The sequence below is a fragment of the Lagopus muta genome, chromosome 28 (assembly GCF_023343835.1).
Source record: "Lagopus muta isolate bLagMut1 chromosome 28, bLagMut1 primary, whole genome shotgun sequence".
NCBI lineage: Eukaryota > Metazoa > Chordata > Aves > Galliformes > Phasianidae > Lagopus > Lagopus muta.
In genome coordinates, this window is record NC_064460.1 from 2,246,532 (window position 1) to 2,265,957 (window position 19,426).

A 19,426-nucleotide genomic window follows, 5' to 3' on the forward strand; every position below is an offset into this window, starting at 1 on the left:
ACTCCAGGACAATAACTTTAGCTAACAGTTTACCCATGCATTTCTACTGCTTTCTAGAAAAAAAGTCTGCTATTTCTGCTATAATTTTCTCCAGTTCAGTTAAAAGCAGGTGACCACTATAGCACACAACCACTTCCAACTTGTGAAATGCTTAAAGGGGACAAACGTAATCACGTGTTTTGTTCTCCCAACTCAAACCCTTCCTTAAGGCCATTCTGACACCTGTGTGCTCTGAAAGGTTCCATACCATCGGCAGTGTCCATCAGACTGGACCGATTGGATCCCTTGTGCATGCCCTTCACGATCCCTGAAGGAGGAAGGTCAATTGCTGCTGGGCGCGTGGAGGAAGAGGAGGTAGTTGCTGTGACATCTGGGGGAACTGAGAAATTTTCTAAAAATTAAAAAAAAAAAAAAAAAAAAAAAAAGAAAAGGAGATAATTGAGGTGACAATTAACATATACCACTTCTTATCAGATGGAAAAAGCAAAGCATTAATTACCTGCTGCCAACCAGCTTAAAAATAATTCAATGGGTTGCATTTATAAGGTCTCTTAATAACGCTACACATGTTGCTTCCTAAATATTAAGCAACTCTGGGAAGCATATGTTATCTATTCCAGAAAACAGAAAACACAGGCACAAGATGAGTGGTTTTATCCACATCAGAAAAGCTGCTTGGTAAAATATTTAGATAATTTGTTTTTGGTCACAAACCTTCAAAATCAACCTTATCTCTTGACTACTGTTAAAAAAAAAAGTTTGAAATCCAAGTGATGTCTGAAATATTCAGAACCCCAGAACAAAAACCTGCATCACCAGTACTGTAATGTCTCTTATTAGAACTCTACTATGTAATTTTCGTTTAGGCCAGTAAAGCTCTCTAAAACCAAACAAGCAGCAGTCTATTGACTGCAGAACATCAAACAACCACATCAGGCTTACATTTCTTCCAGCTCAGTGGCTGCACAGTGCAAGCCTGCGAGCTGTGAGCTGGGTCTGTCTTTTGCTTTAAGTTGCAAGACACTGTTCTGCTTTCCAGATGAGTTTGTAAGCTTCAAAACTGCAATAACTGTGTATTTCAGTAACTCATCAACTTCTTCAGTAAGCAGTTTTTGCTTACATGGGATTTCTTTATACAACACCATAGGCTCAATTATCTGATAGGGCACAAATGTTCTATTCTAGCTTAATAGAAGTAGCAACTGTTGCTTCTGAAGGGGAATAAAAACAAATCTTGAAACTGCACATGAGCTTACAAAGATACAGTCTGAAGGAAATTCAGCAAGGCTTCTGCAAACGATTCTCTGCTCCTCTCTCTAAGAAAGAACTGCATACCTTTGGAGATATGGTGGCAAGGAATATTTCTTGTGCGCTGAACTTCTAAGCTCACTGGGAAGGATTCAGATTTTATACAACTTCAAATATTTGCAGGGCATTTTATCTTTCTCCCCACAGAGCTGCACCAAGTTGTGTACATCAGAATTCCCATTCTTTTGAATTAGGATGAATGTGGCATCAATGCAGCAAAAAAACCCGATGCTTTCCTGCATAAACTTCTAATTTCATCAGACAGCAGTTATTCTATAGATAAAAAGCTAGATTACCTCAATTCATTACAGAAGTTAATGTGGCTTTCTGCATTCCCCAACTAAGAAGAGCCTCTGTGCTTCATAAGCAGATTCACTACTTTGACTACATTTTACAGGCAACTCCCCCAGTCTGCCACTTCAGAAGACAACTTGCATTGCAGCAAAGAAACAAACAAATGAAAAACAACACAGGGGAAAACAAAAGAGAAACAAAAATTCCAGCACTTCTAGGCACTGCTTGCCCCAAACCAGTTAAGCAAAAGCAGAGAGCACACAACAAACAGACATTTCCTAAGATGCAGTAGTATCCTTAACAGCAGATAAAGAAACATACACAGAGCAAAAACAAACTGCAATTTCATACAGAAGCATCAGCAGCAAGGAGCACCTCAGAGCCTCAAAAAACTGAGCCTGGGGTATCCAGATCTGTAGGTTTATGCTCCATCTTCTCAACACCACAACGCTGACTATTTCTCAGACTAGTCAGGAAAGATCTACGCTACATCTTACTTCACTGCAGCCATTTTCTCTGAACGACATGCTACGCTGTTCTCCTATTTGGCTGCTCTGCTGTTTGTGGGGTTCTTTTTCTGTTTGTTTGTTTTTCTTCTGATACAACACAAACAATGAACCATTCGGAATGTTAAAATGTAGCATTTCCCCCACTCAGTAGGCAAAGACACTGCCCATGTCCTGTAAGCAGGGCACAGGTGTCAAATGCTATTTGCACATGGCAGCTTTGTGCACGCAGTACCTTCAACTAGCTGTAAACGTAAGCGATGCTGTGTACAGAACCAAAGTCATGCCCACTGTCAGTGCCCTCATCACACCACAGAACCTCTCCTACTTCAGGAACCTCCTACTCCCCACTTCCCCTTTTTGCCACCAACCCATTATTCTCAAACTGCTACAGAAGAAAAAAAGTTGTGATCCTATCAAGTTTCACCAGAACTGAACTCTCGTTCCAAATTTCCCTTACACAATGGACAACTCCAGCTTTATACATACAGTCTGAACTTGAAGCAATTTTTCTGTTCGTACCCATCTCCTACCTATTCGAGTATTGGCAAATACATCAGCTAGTGACCCACTGGTCCCTTTGCCTTCTCCATGGGAAAGTGTAGAGGATGCTGATGAAGATGTGGATGACCCCTGAATAGATCGGTTGATCCAAGACTCAGCATTCTGTAAGCTCTGATGCAATGCAGCAGAAAGAGCAGCTTGACGCCTTAGCGACCCCTCATCCTCGGATGCGGAAGACGTGTCTGTGTGGAAGCAGAAAAGAAACTCCAGCTGCTTAGGGAAAAGCACATTGCACTGAACATGCTCTCCTTGCAAGTCACATATCAATGGCACAGGCACGTAATATGAAGATCTTTTTTCACAGGCTGTGTCAAAAAAAGTTAAATAGGCCAAAACAAAGTTAAAGCAGCAGACATATCCAATGTGAATACATTTACTCCTGGTGTTCTGCCCTTGTTTACTGCATGTAAAAGACACAACACAGGCAAGCATCCTTGTGGGTTCTCCGCGTTTCATTGTGTCTCATTACTTTCCCATTCATATTCTGTTATCAGATGCTGCATTGCCTAACCCTGGTAGTTCTGAAATGGAAAGTGAGGGCTCAGTATCTCTGTCAAAGTGAAAATTCACGCAACAAAGCAGAATGCAGGCACTGGGAAACAAATGTGCCAAGGCCACATGCAGAAAATGCTTTTGTCTGGTATTTTAAATGGGTCCCTTTCAATGGCAGAAAACAAAACAAAACAAAACAAAATGGGGGAGGGGAAGAAAAACCACAAAAGGAACCACATCCTGCATTTCCATGCAAACAGATATTTTGTTGTCCTAAAGTTGCAAAATAATAATCTACCATGAATAAAACACTCATTACTTGACACATTAAGCTGTGCTATGTACAAACACTTACCTGTTCTTCACAGTGATTATCTGCTGGAGAAAAAGTCTGATTCCAGCTGATGCTAAGTGAATGCTAACCTTTATTTGTGTGGTGCCCACAGCTCAGAATTTGCTGCTGTACAGGACAAGCTAGTATAAAGCTGAGACCTGGACAGACACCAGGAAAAGGCACCCGAAAGAAATGAAGATAAAAGGAGGTAAAAGAACAGTTATGAGTGAAGTGGGCTAACAGCGCAGCTTCATGTCAATTCCTAATTATGAGGGCTTTTACTGAAATAGATGTGGGGGAAGCAAAAGAAGCCTCAGTACAGAAGGCCAGCTCAGTTCCTGCCAAGCTCCCAGAAGAGGACTCATTTTCTCTGTCCCAACAGCAGCTCCATGAAAACAGCTGCTCAAAAGTAGCAAGAGCCCTACAGGAGTAGCAGCTACCCACAAAAGTGCAGAAGATCTTGTATATTTTGAAAGCTGCAACCTCTTAATTTTGGAAACTGTTACAAATGCATACCTTAACATCCACACAGACAGTCACACTGTGAGAACCTAACCTGGGGGAGTGCAGGCGTCAGCTGGAGACTGAACAAAAGTAGATCGCCTTTTTGTGGGCATGGGGAGGGCCATTTTCTGCTCTTTGTGTTTTGCCAGTGCTGCTTGAACTGCTTCCGTGTGGATATCTGCAAAATGGAAGTTAATGTGCTCAATTTTGCAACAGTAGAGGAGAAAAAACACACAAGGCTTACATATGCTCAACTACTGCTTGCCTTCTACACACACACAACCCCGGTTTTATTGCACCTTCCCAAACGACTACATATTGCCATCTCACGGGGAGCCCTCCTAGAGTAGATCTGCACAGCAGTCATCAATTCCACAAGTAAATTATTGTCGGCCACTTCACCAAACCTGGTTACCAACAGACACGGCTAAAATAGGCTTTTCGTTCTGCGAACAACTGGTATTGGAGAGTCGCATTCAAGCCAGAAAATCAAGAAGGCAAGAAGGTTATCTGTATCTTCTACTCTGCACTTCAGCTGCTACAGTCCCACACGTCTGATGTTCCTTCACAGAGAACCAAGGCAGTGTTTTCGGTCAGGGGACCATTAGCCTTCACTGGCAAGAACCCCAGGAGATGGGGATCTGCCCTTACCAGATCGGTAGCGTTCATCTCTGGCTCCCCCTGAGCGGGCTCGGTGAAATTTGGATGATGATGAGGAGGGAGCTGGGGCTGGAGCTGCAGATGGAGTGGGGGTCTGAGTTCTGGATTCCTTCTGGAGAGCCGGATCAACCCCTGGGAAGACAGTTCAGAATTAGCAGCGTGATGGGTGGTACAGTTACAGATGCCAGTTTTTAGAGATCATTCTCATTCACAACACTTTTAGGCACTGCTGTTAAGGGCACGGTGAGGAAAGGGCTCTGACTGATGCACTACAAGTTAAGCTTCAGTTGCAAAAATACATAGAAAAATCCATTCAGAAGCTGCTTGTTAGCCAGCACCGCACTGATCAGCGTGCCTTACTGAAGGAAAACCAGTAATGCACCAGCAGTGGCAAGAGCCTTTGCTGCTCACATAACCAAACCAGTGCAGGGGCAACTTCCAGCATGTGCCAAGAACTGAGCGGCTTCAACACCACAAAAAAGTTTGTTTTCCCATGAATACAGTGAATCTGATAAGAAATTACTGCTTTACATAATTCTCCAAGGCACGTCAGCAATGGTTGCTACTGAATTTTAATTTTAGAATCCGTGCCTCAGTGGGAATTTCTTGAAGACTAAAACCAAAGGTCACAGAGCTGCAATTACCATGCGGCTGTCACCTGAAGTCACGCAAGAAAAGAGCAATTGTGTCACTAAATATGCACTGCTTCTGAATTCTCACAAACTACCAAAGGATTAGAGAAATGAAGAGGAAACCACAAGTGCTGGGTTCCAATTCCAGTTACACCACTTTCTTAGTGTGTGGTTTTACGTAAACAACTCAAAGCAAGCACCTCCAGTTCAGGGTACTTATAATACCAGCAAATCACACCCAACTTGCTGCAGAAACCTTCAGCCATCTCCTACACCTTCTAACATCCTTAAGAGCAGAATATTAATTTGTTACATTGAAAGCTGTTAATTTTTCAGCATCATTCATCCAAAACTTGAAGCAAGATCAGTAAGCCAAAGCTTTAAAATTGACAGCTTAATATATCCTAAATCCTAATTCATCAGACAGCCTCCTTATAGTTTGCATAGCACCAAGCATGTTAAATTTGCATAGGCAGAGACTGCATGTGATCCAAATGAAGTTAATTATCTCTTTGAATACCAAAGGGAGCTCATCTAGGATACAAGCAGCAGAAGAGAACTGCCCCCTGATTGGGCCATACTTATCCTCATCATAAAGGAAAGTTTTATTTTGATCCAAAGACAACACAACTTCACAGACAACAAAGAGAAGCGTCACTTTCTGATATTTCATCACTTACAAAGCTGAGTACCCACTAGATGTCAGCAGCACATTTAGCACTATTTGTAATAAATTACTGAATTCATAGTCAGTTCTTTCTAAGCCTTGCAGAACCACCTTATCCATTCTGCAGGGCACTGCCAGGCAAACATAACACTCCCTCTATGCTGGGATCGCATTTGTCGGTGAGCAGCACTGCACACCGAGTGCCGTTTGAACACCTTGAAGCCACTTAACAACTCAGGAGCCCAATAAAGCACGTGAGCACACATCAGGAGCAGTGTGTTTAACTGCAGCAGATCACGTGTGCTTATAAGAAAGCAACACAGGTGAGCTGAGCCCTACAGGTGAGAGGCTCAGCACTCCCTTCACAGCAATGCTGCCACAGCTGCAGCTTCTCCTGGCAAAGCTGCAAACTGCAGAGATGAGAGAAGTAATTGGAGGTTTGTTTCTGAAGGATGTGATGCATTTTTAATTGACGTTGGTTTTTTTAGCAGAACTGGATGTTTTCTGATCTGGCAGTTTGCTGAAGGCGGACCATCGGTGATTTTGGCAATCCTTATAATAAAAATATTTTTAGACTAAAAGAATCAGTAAAAGCACCACGTATGATCAAGAAGGAGAAACACTCACGTGAGCAACAAGGGCAGAAGGGCTCATTCATCTGACAAACTGCAGCAAACCTGTTATTCTGCTGTTCTGCATACAGCTCTGCATAGAGCATTTGTGTGGGATATTCCTTATACCACAGCTTTCCAAATAAAAACCGTGTAAATAACAAACACAAAGAGCTGAGGTTTGCAAACCCCGAGCAGCACGCCCAGAATCATCCCTGCTCTCTCCCTGTGCTGAGAACTCATCATGCTGTGAAGATTTCAGACACTGAGATGGATCTCAGCACTGCCCCGTGCGAGACATGATGGGAGCAATCACATCTCCCATTGATTTAGTCCTGGAAACGATTTCGAAGATGGACAAATTGCTTTCCAAGAGCCAAGTGCTAAGCTTTATTTGTAACTGTGACAGCCCTCAGACTTCAGCAGGAATGATTCCCCATGTGTGGCAGCTGCAAGTCAGATCTTGTAAGAGGGTGAAACTCTTCCAACAGCACTAAGCTGCAGCGCGTGTGCGTGATGTACAGGTTTAGGCAAAGCTGTTCTATCACTGGTTATTACCATTCCACTTCAGCTCCTGTCTGAAATTAATGCAGTGCTGAATGAGGGAAAAAAAACAAAGGAAAAAAGAGGAAAAATGGAAAGCAGAGTTGTGTCGGGTTGTGGGGACAGGACACGCATGGCAGCCATGAACAAAGCACAGCAGAAACACTTCATTTCCAAAGAAATTAAGGAGTAAAATAACAAAGCTGTAATGTTTCCACCTATCCATGAATAACAAAAATGAACAAAGGAACAAAATAGACATAAACTACAAAAATTCAGAGATCAAACTGTACCAGCTTTGAACATTATCAGTTTCCCCAGTTTCCAACACCCTTCCCTCATGCACTGGGACACAAAACACACCCAGCTGTGCTCAGCCCTCTGTTCAGTACACACTCCATATTCCCTTCTAAATGCAGTCATTTTTAAAAGTTTGTTTCTTTCTTGATGAGAAGAGAAAAAGGGGGCAAGATCACAGAACTCCAGCAGCTAAAAAGAAAGGTCTGACAGTGAGTCAGGGCTAATGAATATAATTTCCTTTACACATTAGCAGAGGAACAGAATTATCTTAAATAGCAAGAAAACGTACTCTGCCAAAAGTCTCTGTGCAAGGGCTGCTAATTTTGGCACGAGGTACTCCTGCATCCGCACTGATTGAGCTAAAAAGCCCTAAGTGCTTTTCCAGGTTTGCAGCAACTGATCCGGGCAGGAGCTGCTCCCCAAGGCAGAAGTCTGCCTGCAGCCCACAGCAAAGGCTCCTTCCAAGGGGCAGTGAGTAACTGTGCCACCTCCAGGTGCCACAACAGTTCACCCAACAAGCATTTCACAAAGAAACAGCGCTGCGTTACGTCTTTTTGGTTGTCACACACGACTGAGAGCTCCTCCAAAGCACCAGCTTTATCCCAGCAAAAGCAATACCTCCCTGCAGCCTTCCATTTAGCTACAGCTAAACTCATTAAGAAAGATACTAACACCAAGGTGACAGCAGGGTGGCATTCGGTTTTGGAGAAGGTTGGTCAGCAGCATGACGTGAAACAAGCAACACTGCAATCTGCTGCATTACTCACTCTGCAGAACCTGGAGCACTGCTCAGAATTCCTCCTCCGAAGCCTTTTTGTGCAGCAGCTGGCAGGAAACAGGAGTAACGACCAGGAATGCTATCTCCATCGCTTCAGTACATTCCACTTACAAAAATGGATGTTGCACCAGCAAAACACGTATCTTTAGGTAATCAACACTGTTGCCTTAACTCAAAAATAAGGAGGCAAGTTCCCAGAGGCAATGGGAATGGAGCACAGGTTTAGCAATCAGAATCTCCCAAATTACAATTCTGACATGCCCTGGCATGCCACTCCACCTTCCTTCATCTCCTTTCACATCTACGCAATGGAGACAATACAAGAGCTTTGAGAAGTGCAAAGTGCTAAATGCCGGGAGTACATTTTTCTGTTGTTGTTGGGAGCTAAATTAATTTTCCGCTCGTTAAAGGGTGACCTGATTCTGTATCCCTCACGCATGACTTCAACGGCATTTTTACAACTGGAGATTCCCAGACACAGAGGCATCTGGCTACAGGATACATAAAGAGCTGAGGGCTGAGCCAGAGCAGCAGTCAAAACGCGATCTTAATTGCTGTCCTCCTATCAACCCGCGTCTCTTCCTAAACTTTGGCTCATTCTGCAGACTTGCAAAGCACGGCAATTAAAATAGCAGGGCCACAGTCTTGTCTTCTTTTTTTTTGCCCCTCTTCTCTTAACTAAACAAGATTTTATTAAACAAACCAAATGTGCACAAAGTGATGGGTGTGATGGGCACATCCTGCAGGCAGATGAGAAGTAGTTTGAAGAGCTTCAGCCTCCACTGGGCTCTATGAAAGCCAATCTGCCAAGAAGGCACCTGAACATTGGAGAGGAGCTTGGATGGCTCAAGGTCTGCTGGTACACACACTGGACTGAGACTGCAAGACGTGCTTGACAAACACCAACTTACAGAGACCATAAAGAGGGGTTAGTCAAGTGCATTAGTTTTGGGTTTCCTTAAATAACAGAAACAGATTTGATACTGAGGTACTGATTGTGCACACTGAGACCTCAGAGATTCCTATCACATCCGTGGTTCAGGGAGGAGTCTTCACTCAGGGTGCTGCCTGCAACAATCTGAAGGCTAAAAAACAACTTGTGCTTGCCTTGCTGCCTTCAGTCCATCAGAATACACTGCTTTTGTACATAAACACCCACTGCAGCAGCCAGTCTCACGCAGCAGATACAGCAACAGCTCTTGTTGAATATGCAAACAAAATGCAGCTGGGAAACACCCGGGATGGAGCAGCCCAGCAACCCAGGCACCAAGCGGTTTGGAGCTGCAGAGTCCAGGTGCTACCACACAACAGCAGAAGAGCTGTTTTGTATTGCTCAAGCATTCGTCTGAACTGCTGCAATTTCCTCAGAAAACCCATACAAACTTTCCCCGGTGGAAGCAGTGCTGATTGTCAATAAATGCACTTTTAGCCTTTGCTTTTTTCTTTTCTTGGCAGTGGCTCAGTCTCAGTAAATTACAGTAACTCCAGTCACGGCTGCCTATCATACCCATTCACTCCCCACACTGCTAAGAGCCAGACGGATTAGTTTTGAATGGTTAAGCATATCAGAAGCACAATTATTTTGGGTAAGCAACCCCATAATAATTACTGGACATATTTTCAGCCTTGTCCTTCAGTTTAAAGCTATGTATCATTATCCTGCTGTGAGTCAGACCTATAGCTGAGGATCTCTGATCCAAAAGAAACAGATGTAAACAAAGTATGTGAATTCAGCAGTAAAATAAACCAACACAAAACTAAAATGCTGATGTTTCTCTTACAGGGAATTAAGATGGCTGAAAGAAAGGCACAACATGTACCAACTCTGCAGTCAATCTGTTTGTAAATTTTCAAGAATGATTTGTGAGGACCTCACACTTTATGACTGATTCAAGGCCCTGATTTCTCTGCAGACAAGGGAGCAGGAAGTGATTTACGCACAACAGAGGTAACAACAGGGTGCAGATGGCACCCCACAAAGCCCCAACAAACAGCGGAACCGGCAGGAATCCCTGGAGCTCTGGATGAGCCAGGGAACTGAAGGCACTGCCCATGCTTTCCTGGCAGCCATGCAAACTGCACAAGTGTAATTATTAGACAGCTAAGGAAACGCAAATCTAAACAGAATGGCTCAGAGGCGGACAATGAAACGTCAGGGCTGCGCTCCACAGCCATTTCATGGATCCCTTTCATGTCAAGGCTATGCAAAAGCATTACAACAGCCCCAAGAAGCACCTACCTTGTGTTTGAGGGACGTACGGAGCCAGGAGCTTTGCTCTCTTCTTCTCATAACCCTTTTGTGTGATGTCTCCTAAAATCAAGAAGAGAAAGATCACTTAAAACAAACAGAATGCTGAGGATGTGGTCGAGTTTCATTCGCTTTTCTTGTCAGCGATACGAAAGTTTCACCTGAACATGTCAATGCATTCGCCAAAGGAAATCTGAAACCAAATCCATGTGAGTACATTATGATTTCAAAGTCTTTATAGTACAGTTCCCATAGTTTCCCTTGGGATCACAGATATACACAACACACTATTTAAATGCAATAATTTGAATCAGAACAGCTATCTAAATCAAATATCAAAGCCATGAAAACCTAAAAAGGAAAACTCAGAGTGCATGAGAATATTGTGTGACCACAAAGCCAACTTGGCTATGGCTGTACAAAGCCATTCCCAAACAACAGGGCAAAGTGCATGTTCAGAGCCTGGTCCTAAAGTAATCAAATTGAGCAAATAAAAGTGAGCCCACTGCTAGAAGGAACATTATTCAGAGCACCTACAGAGTGAGGTAAGGATGAACAGAGCCAACTTCAAGACTACTGCTCTGGAAGCACGTGGTGTGATGCAGAAGATCAGACTTATTTGCATTGGTTTGATATTCAGTGAAAGCAAGCTGCTGTTTGTTTTTTAACTTGTTGATAGCTGTGATTCCATCGTTTGCCTGCTAGCAGAATGATGCAGAAGATAGGAGCTTGAGCTCCACAGAAGCAAAAACTCTAGAGAAGTATTAGTAAACTTTTCCCTTTAAAAAAAAAAAAAAACAACAAAACCCTAATCTGTCTGATCCTGGAGATGTACCATCTGGCTGCTGTCTTTTGTTTTAATTTCTCACATTACATCAGAACCACAAGAAAGAAGGAAACCTTGAAGGGATTAAAACAAAAAGCCCTGCAGCGTTTCAAGCCTTCTCTTAGCCTGACCCGCACCTATAACCTCATCTCTCTCAGGGCTCAAAGACTGGAAGCGATCAAATACACAGCAATAAGAAAACAGAGGTATTTGGTTGTCCTTACTCAAGCTGAAGTACAGCCCACATTCGTGTCACAGCAAGAAACAGTGATGGTGAGCAGCAGGCTGCTTTGCCATGATCCTGATTAGCACAGGGCTGCAGAGCATTAGGCACTGATCAGCAATGGCTGCTGCTCCTCAGCTCAGCTCAGCTCAGCTGGACAGGAGGGTCACATCAGGAAGGTTTAGGCTGAAAGCCCCCCAGCATGGCTGATGGAGCACAGCTCAGTGGCCGTTCTGGTTATAAAGGTGATTCTGCAGTACTGAAAAGCTTGAAGAGGGAACGGAGTGAGCTCCTTTTCCTGGACAGTCAGATCTCCATCATTCAACACCTACAGCAAGGGCTGAAATGGATAAAGGCACTGCTTGGCAGAGGGTGTGCACTTGCACACGCAACTTTATCTCACTTCTCTTTTACTGAGCTTGAGTCAGGCCCCAACAAGTCCAAGCTAATCCAGCAATAGAAAATTAGAATGTCCATGAAGCACTGAAATGCCAAGCAAAGCATTAATTTTAATGCTTGATTGCAATGTACAGCTCAGTCCAATTAATCCAGCTCATAAGAAAGGTATGCTGCTCGTGTTAGAAAACTTCACCTTCAGAAAAGCCCCACATAGAGCATGCACCAAAGGGGTAATATTTCCACTGAGCACATAAGCTAGATCTACAAACTGATCCGTGCTTTGCTTCTCTGTTCTGGGAGCTGCTCCAATTCCCTGCACTGCCTCCTTTGGGTGGCCAACAGAGCAGGGGGGAACAACCACATCAGGAAAAACAAACCTGCATGGGAAGGGGAGGGACTTCCCTTGGAAGCCAACCCACAGATCTGTTTGTAGTCTGTTATTTTGCGATTAATTTCTCCCCAACACTTAATTGGACTCTTGACATTGGTGGTTACACGGTGTATGTAATGAAACGTCTGCCACAGAAAGCTGTTGGAATTACTCAGGAATACCAGGGCACTGCAAACAGATCCCAGTGCTCTGTTTAAGCTGACTGACAGCATCACATTCTGTTTTACGTACTGGGCAGCAAAGAATTCTTTCCAATCGCTTCTTCCACGCTAATATCCCACCAGCAAAACAAACCCAGCATCACAGGAATGCAAGCCCTATGGGTCACAGATCTGCACTTGGAAATCTGAAATGGAGGTGAAATACTATTGAAGAACACAAGGAAACCCAGGTCAAAACATTCTGTGCAACCTTAACTACCACATGATCACTATCGCTTGAAAGGATTCTCAGAGCACGAACAAATAGAGAAAAAATTCTCTGCTATTTGGCAAGAGCAGGAAAGAAGCTACAAGGAGTCAAACCCAGGCGAAATCAAGATGAGAAATTCCTGGGACTTCCCTGCAGCATCGCAACTCTGCTCTGCTGAACTTCCATGTACAGCCTGTAAACAAACACAGAAACAAACACACACACAAACCACCAGCAGGATGCAGGCAGCAAGACTCAGGAAAAATAAGGTTGTGTGCAGCTACGGGTGATGGGTATGAGATCATCTTAACAAAGCCAAGGTCTGGTTACCACAACCACAAGAGCTATGGCAGAGCCGACACCACAAGGAAGGAAACAAATGTCCTTCCAAGTGCTGCACAAGTGGAACGAACGCAGTGTGATCTCTCTGGTCCCACACAGGCCACATTTGGTATCAATTCACTGAGACAGAAATCAAAGACCCACCGAGAGAAAATTCTCTTCCATGCTCTCTCCTCTCTGCTGCTCCACAGGAAATGGACATGGCTAGGTGGCGGATTTCCTCACAGAAAATCATAAATTACAGCAACAGGAAGAGAACAAAGACAACGGGGCTGCAATCTCCAGAGCCATTCACTCCTGCTCTATAAACCTGGTAAATCTCCATCAACCCCGCTTCCATCAATTCAATGTTTCGTGACATTTGATGCGTTAAATTCTCCCAGATAGCTAACAAACAACCCAAGAAGAATATCCCCTCTCTGCACAGATGCAAAAGCATTAGCAAAGCAAGGAGAGCTGACAATGTAGCGTTAAAACGGTGCCAGCGTTTGTTCATCCCTAGGAAAGAAGTCACAAACAAAACCACTTCAGCTGAGGCATTCCTCTGGCCCTCTCCCAGCTACAACTGTTTCTGCTCAGTTGTGGGCTATATTTATCCATAGTCTAAGCCATGGCCGTGCCTCCACATGCTGAGGAGGCCCTGCTGAGGAAAAGGAATTCTTGTCAAAAGAAAGCAGCGTTTCAGCTTCATTTAAGATTCCCACATCGCAACCTTTCCTGGTGTCTCAAAAGCCAACGCTTCCCCACGCTGCCTTCAGCCCAACTTCAGCAAATCCTATTCATCTCCTCACCCTGAAGGCCTCGGCTCTGGTAAGCTACAGCCATGGGTCACCAGAACGGGCTGAAGCACAGCCACAGCCCCTCCATTGCTGTGACCCATCCCATCAGCCTCGCACACGCCGTTCCCCTCTCACAGCTTCTTCCATCCCAACTGAAGCTCCAGCATGCAGAGGATAACATCCCCACGTGAGAAGGTTCCTCCTGTGCTGCCACAGCTCAGTTTTCCTGCTCGTGTGCACAGCGTTTGGTGAACCAGAAACAGGACAGGTTCCTCTATTGCACTGTTTCAGCCATTCCTCCCCTTGCTGCCTATTCCTGTACCACCCCCTCCTCCAATGCTTCCTTTCTGACAGTTTCACAAGAAGTTAAAAATATTCTACTTTTCAAGACACAGCAGGTCTTGCAAACACATCAGGGATGCCATTCCTTGGAGTCAGAGTGGGAAATGACTCGATTTATGGCTCACAGAAACAACAAAGTAATGGAGCGGCCACTTTTCACTGCTTGGAATACCAGGAGAAGGGTCCCGAGTCCATGATGAAATCCAGGAGGATTGTTTGTGATTAAACATATCTCATTTAAGGGAATTCCCTAAGAAAACGCCAAAATGGAGCCTGAGATTCCCTCCTCACAGAGTTCATCCTCATCATATGCATCCAACCCGTGTTTTCCAACTGTTCAGAACTGAGAAGTGAAGCCCGAGTTCCAGGCTTCCGCAGGGCAGCAGGAGGCCCGGCCAGCCCCAACCACCAGCCCAGAGCTGCACCTATATTCAAATCCTGCAACAGAGGAGCTGAAAACTTCAGGAGCCTCACCGCCCTGTGACGCCAGGCTGCTTTTTAGCAATTAGCGCTGATGATTTGCTCTAAAGAGAGGTGCTCAATCAGTGTAAGGTGGTAACACCAGCTAATCCTGCTATGCTCTGACAATGCTCCTCTTTCAACATCCACGCTCCCCTTCCCCCATGGAATGAGAACACTGAATCATTTACTGTCTAACAAAACCATAATTACTCCACTGGAGAAATTAAGGAAAATGATCACGTAGCACACAGCATCTCTCCAACAAAGCCTCCAAACACTCGACTGTATCAAGCAGAAGATTCAAATTCGAAATGAGCGTGTATGCATTTGAAAAAGTGTTTGTATGCTTTTAAAACAACAGCAGAAACACAGTTTGGATGTTTCTAGCAGCTGCTGCTAACAGAGAACCTTGACAATGCTTCCGGTTACGTTCATTAGCTCCAAAATACAGATACCTGCTCTGTTTACTCAACAGCAAACACTGTGACAAAATCATATGAAGAAAGGAAAGAATTACGTTATCACCTCTGCATCTGTACTTCAGGTCTTACTCACACAAGCGCTTCGTGGCTCTGCCTTTTTGCCCTCCTCCCCCCTCGGATCCCTGGACACACGCCTCAGCCCGCATCCCCTGCAGCTCTATCACCTCTCACTTCCTCTGCACAAACACAAAAATCACTCCGATCGTTTTGGATTCCCTGTCCTCGTCCAGAAGCAGACACAAGTGGAGATGCTGAAACCCCAGAAGTGCAGCTGAAAGTCCAGAGTGTTCTTCTGCTGCACGCCACGTCCAGGTAAGGACTTTCAAGCATCAGGTGGCATGCTTGAGAAATTCAAAATAAGGAAAAGTACGCATGTCAGCACTTCGGAGCATCTCAGCTACGGCCCAGGCAGAAAACAGCCATCGAACCAAAACGCACTTCAGGAACACACGCTGTTGCCACTCCTTCATTTATTCTCGAGTTAGAGCTCATCTTCCTTCCACTTGTGGACAACAGGGAACTCCTAGGCACGCCCTGCCACTGTTTTACCAGGGTTTGATGCTAGGACATTCCCAATCCCAGGCTGCAGCAGCCCAGGAGGCAACACTGGGACCTTTATTCCAAGGCCACGTGTCCAAACAGAGCGTACCTGCCAATCCCAATGCTCTCTGGCCATGAATTCACCAGTAAAACTATGCTTTGAGTTGAGTCAGTCCCCTTGCTTAGTCTCTTTCCAGGTGATGATGCAGATTCAGAGATCCCTTCCTCTTCTGGTGAAGGCATACATCAGGTTTCTTCCTTGAAAACAACACCAAGTTCTGCAAACTACACAGTCTCCCAGAAAAAGAAAAAAAAACGCAATGATTTCTTCGAAAGAAAGCAAGCCTTACTGGATCCATACATCCCCCCAAAAGGAAAACAAACAGAACAGGTTTGTGCCTCGCACTTTCCCTTTAACTGCACCATTCTGTTCCCATTAAGAACATGAATAGGCGGCTGAAAAAAACAGCGAGTCTTACAAAGCTGTGTTTGTTGAGTGGGAGCATTACACTGCCATGGTTCAGCACTCCAAGTTTCACAGACAGATCAGCTCCAGATTAATCCATACCCACTACAAGCCTACTTGGCTCCAGCACCTCACAGACTCTGTTTCACACTCTTTTCACCAAACTATTTTAATCTCGGCATTTATTTCTTCCAAGCAGTGCAGCTGAGGATGAGATTTCTGTGGCGTGGTTCGGTGGCAGCTCTGTGCCACTGTGTGCCTTAAGCCCTTTTAATTTGCTGCTGCTGCTGTTTTACCTTTAGACAACAAACATAACTGCTTCAGAAACTTCAGTGAAGGATCGCCGTCTTACAACAGCACTGCAGAGCTCCAGATGACCCAGTGTCCTCGTGTCACCCGTCTCGGCCCGTGTATTATGGGCTGTAATCTTAGATGCCATATGTGGCGCATCACCAACCTGGGTGAGCTGAGGACAGAGCTGAGTTGTCTTTGTGAGCAGGGGGTGGGCAACGGGAAGGAGGTGGCACCGGATCAGCTCCAGCTAAGAAGCCTTCCCTTTTCCCACAAAAAAGACACGTATGGAATCTCAGTGTGACCGCCGCTGAAAACAGCACTGTCCTGAGTTAGCAAAATGAGTTCAGGACGCTGAAAAATACTTGGAAGCTTCCCACTATAAATAAAAAAGCCTCTCATGTATGAGCTGCGGGGTTGTTGGTTCTTCTCCTTGGAGCAGACACAAGAACATTCCTACACGTTACATGCGCACGGTTTTCACAGCGTCAACGTGACCCCAGCGTTCTGGGCTTCAGTTCTTCCAAGGAGCTCCCCAGGTAAGTTATCAAATGAGCATGCAGCCAAACTAAGCCCTGCTTCTCATTCATCCGTACGCAAGAAGTGCAAGGCAGAGATGCTTTCATTAACTCAGACCTGTAGCAAAAGGATGTGTGATACACATGTGAATCAGCAACTGATGCACGGCCAACATCTTTACAACAGGTAAGTACAAACTCAAGGCCTTTAAACACAGCACTAAATCCTGTGAGCTCTATTAAAACTTGCTTGGTTCATAGCCTCTAACAAATATCTGCAAAATACAATTACTGAGGTCCATTTTAATACTAGCTATTACGTTGCAAAGTGCAGCCATATAAATTTTACATGTTACCAATAAAGCCAGCACACGCACACAAATAGCTTAATCCCATAAACAAGTAATAAATCTTGCATCTAACCCCATCCTGGGGAAAAAAATAACAATCTTTTCAATAACTGCAGCATGTCACGGGGGGAAAATGCAATTTCCCTTCTGAGTCTTACACATGGCAGTAAACTACAGCTTTGTCACAAGTACCATTTTACAAAAATCTGTTCAAGTGAATTGCTTTCACCTATTCTGAACACAAAGTCCATCAGCAGAATTTGGGCTCGGGTGTTTGTTGTTACATTTGTAATGCTCCTAGTGCTCCAAAACACTGCATTTAAACAAGGAGAAGCAGCAAGCACCACGTGCATGCATCTCTGAACTCACCATGCTCACAATTACTTTACTGAGTGAAGTGCTGAGTAAAACAACTCACGATGCATTTTCCAACCCCAATGAAGCAGATCAGCCATGAGAAGGCAGAACACTCTTCTGACTAACCTGCTGATCACAGACCCCAGCAGAAATTCACATTTTTTTAACCCTTGCACAGCCCTGGCCCTCCACCACCAGACTGAAAACAAAAGTCTCCCAGGAAATGACTAAACTCTGTGCAAGAGCAGCAGCCCTGTGATTCAGCAGTTATTCACTGGGTGCATCATGGTCTTCCTGAAGGCAGAAACTGAGCTCCGACAACAGTGAGCTTTGATAACCTTCTCTTAGGAGTGGTCCATCCAGCCCAACTAGAAAAGCTCACAAACTCTTCACCTATCCAAAACAGCACACTTTCTCCACCAGACAGGCTACCATGGAAGGAATTTCCAAATCAAGCCTGTTTTCAACACACCACTACATGCAAGCATCCAAAGAGAACTCCTTATCTTGCTTCAAAATAATTAAGACTCATCTGGAAAGCCAATGAAACCAAACAGCTCCCAGCCTCAGGGGCTGCAGATCCTTCTTCATGGGGGTGTTTCCTCCTCTGCTCTCACACACAAAATCCTGACTTATTTCAGCAGCCTTCTGTTCAGCAGCAGATGTGGCCACATCGAAACAGGGTGCCCAGGGAAGTGTGGCTGCCCCATCCCTGGAGGTGCTCAGAACCACAGATGGAGCCCTGGTGGTTGATGGAGGGGTGGGACAGCCCAGGGCAGGCATGGGGCTGGAGGGGGCTGGAGGTCCTTCCAACCCAACCATCCTACAGTTCTATGATCTTTAAGGACACTTCCAATGCAAGCCATTCTATCATTCAATGGTCCAGTGACCTTTAAACACTCTTCTAACTCAACTCAGTCCCAGCCCATTCGATGGTTCTGCGATCTTTAAGGACCCTTCCAATCACAGCCATCCTATGGTTCTATGAAAACCACCTGACTGTTTTCACAGTGGACTCACCTGGGATAAAATTAAAATTGAAGTTTTACTTCTCCTGCAACACCCATCCCTTACCCTTTCAAGGCATACACATGGCAATACCTAATAAATGCTCCTGAAGTAGGCTTTGATTTCTCTAACAAAAGCCAACTGCCACAGGTAACCCCGCTTCCAGGTCTGACAACACCAACACCTTTGCAAGCCATCTGGAAAAGCAGTTTGGAGATGCAACGTGTTCCAGGCCATCTGTACCTCAGGTTACCCTTGTAATTAAATGCTAGATTCTTGAATGCCATGTCAGAACGGGAAAAGAAAGAAGTTAAGAGCAATTAACTCCGCTATCTATTGATCAAACAGTGCTTCTCAACACAAAGTATTCAGGTATGGAAATGCAACTCTCATCTTTGAAACACAGTGTTAGCAGAGCAAGCTAGCATGCAGGCTGGCACGTCACACTGCAGTAGGGCACAATAATTATGTATTTCCAGATGGGAAAATGCTATTGCAAGTAACCGGATGAGCTCGATGATCATACGTGTTGGAACACAGAAAGATATCTCAGTGAATAGCATCAGCACTTCAAAGGAGGACAACCCCCCAAACAAAGAATCTCAACAATGAGAATGAATTCAGCAAAACTAAAGAGATGAGACTTTTGTCACGATGTTCTCCCATGTGCCCCCTATCTTGATTCCCTCGAGGCAGTGGCACCAGGCGTGTGTTCATGAGGATGGCACTCCCACTCCACAGAAAAGGGCAGCTGAGGAAGTGATGGCTGCTGAAGACAGCAAAATGCTCTGTTTTTCC

The 19,426-nt window shown here is 44.7% G+C and overlaps 1 protein-coding gene across 4 annotated transcripts in view; it reads right to left on the reverse strand.

Moving 5' to 3' along the window:
- DIP2B (disco interacting protein 2 homolog B) overlaps positions 1–19,426 on the reverse strand; it is a 60,968-nt gene that overhangs the window by 23,254 nt on the left and 18,288 nt on the right. For 3 of the 4 annotated variants that reach the window (XM_048928603.1, XM_048928602.1, XM_048928604.1), the window contains exons 2-6: positions 10,433–10,504; positions 4,654–4,794; positions 4,055–4,180; positions 2,642–2,854; positions 248–391 (exon numbers count right to left, since the gene is read on the reverse strand). In XM_048928603.1, the coding sequence (XP_048784560.1) occupies positions 248–391; positions 2,642–2,854; positions 4,055–4,180; positions 4,654–4,794; positions 10,433–10,504 (696 nt within the window). The remainder of the gene's footprint in view (positions 1–247; positions 392–2,641; positions 2,855–4,054; positions 4,181–4,653; positions 4,795–10,432; positions 10,505–19,426) is intronic. The other variant, XM_048928605.1, reaches the window with a different exon arrangement.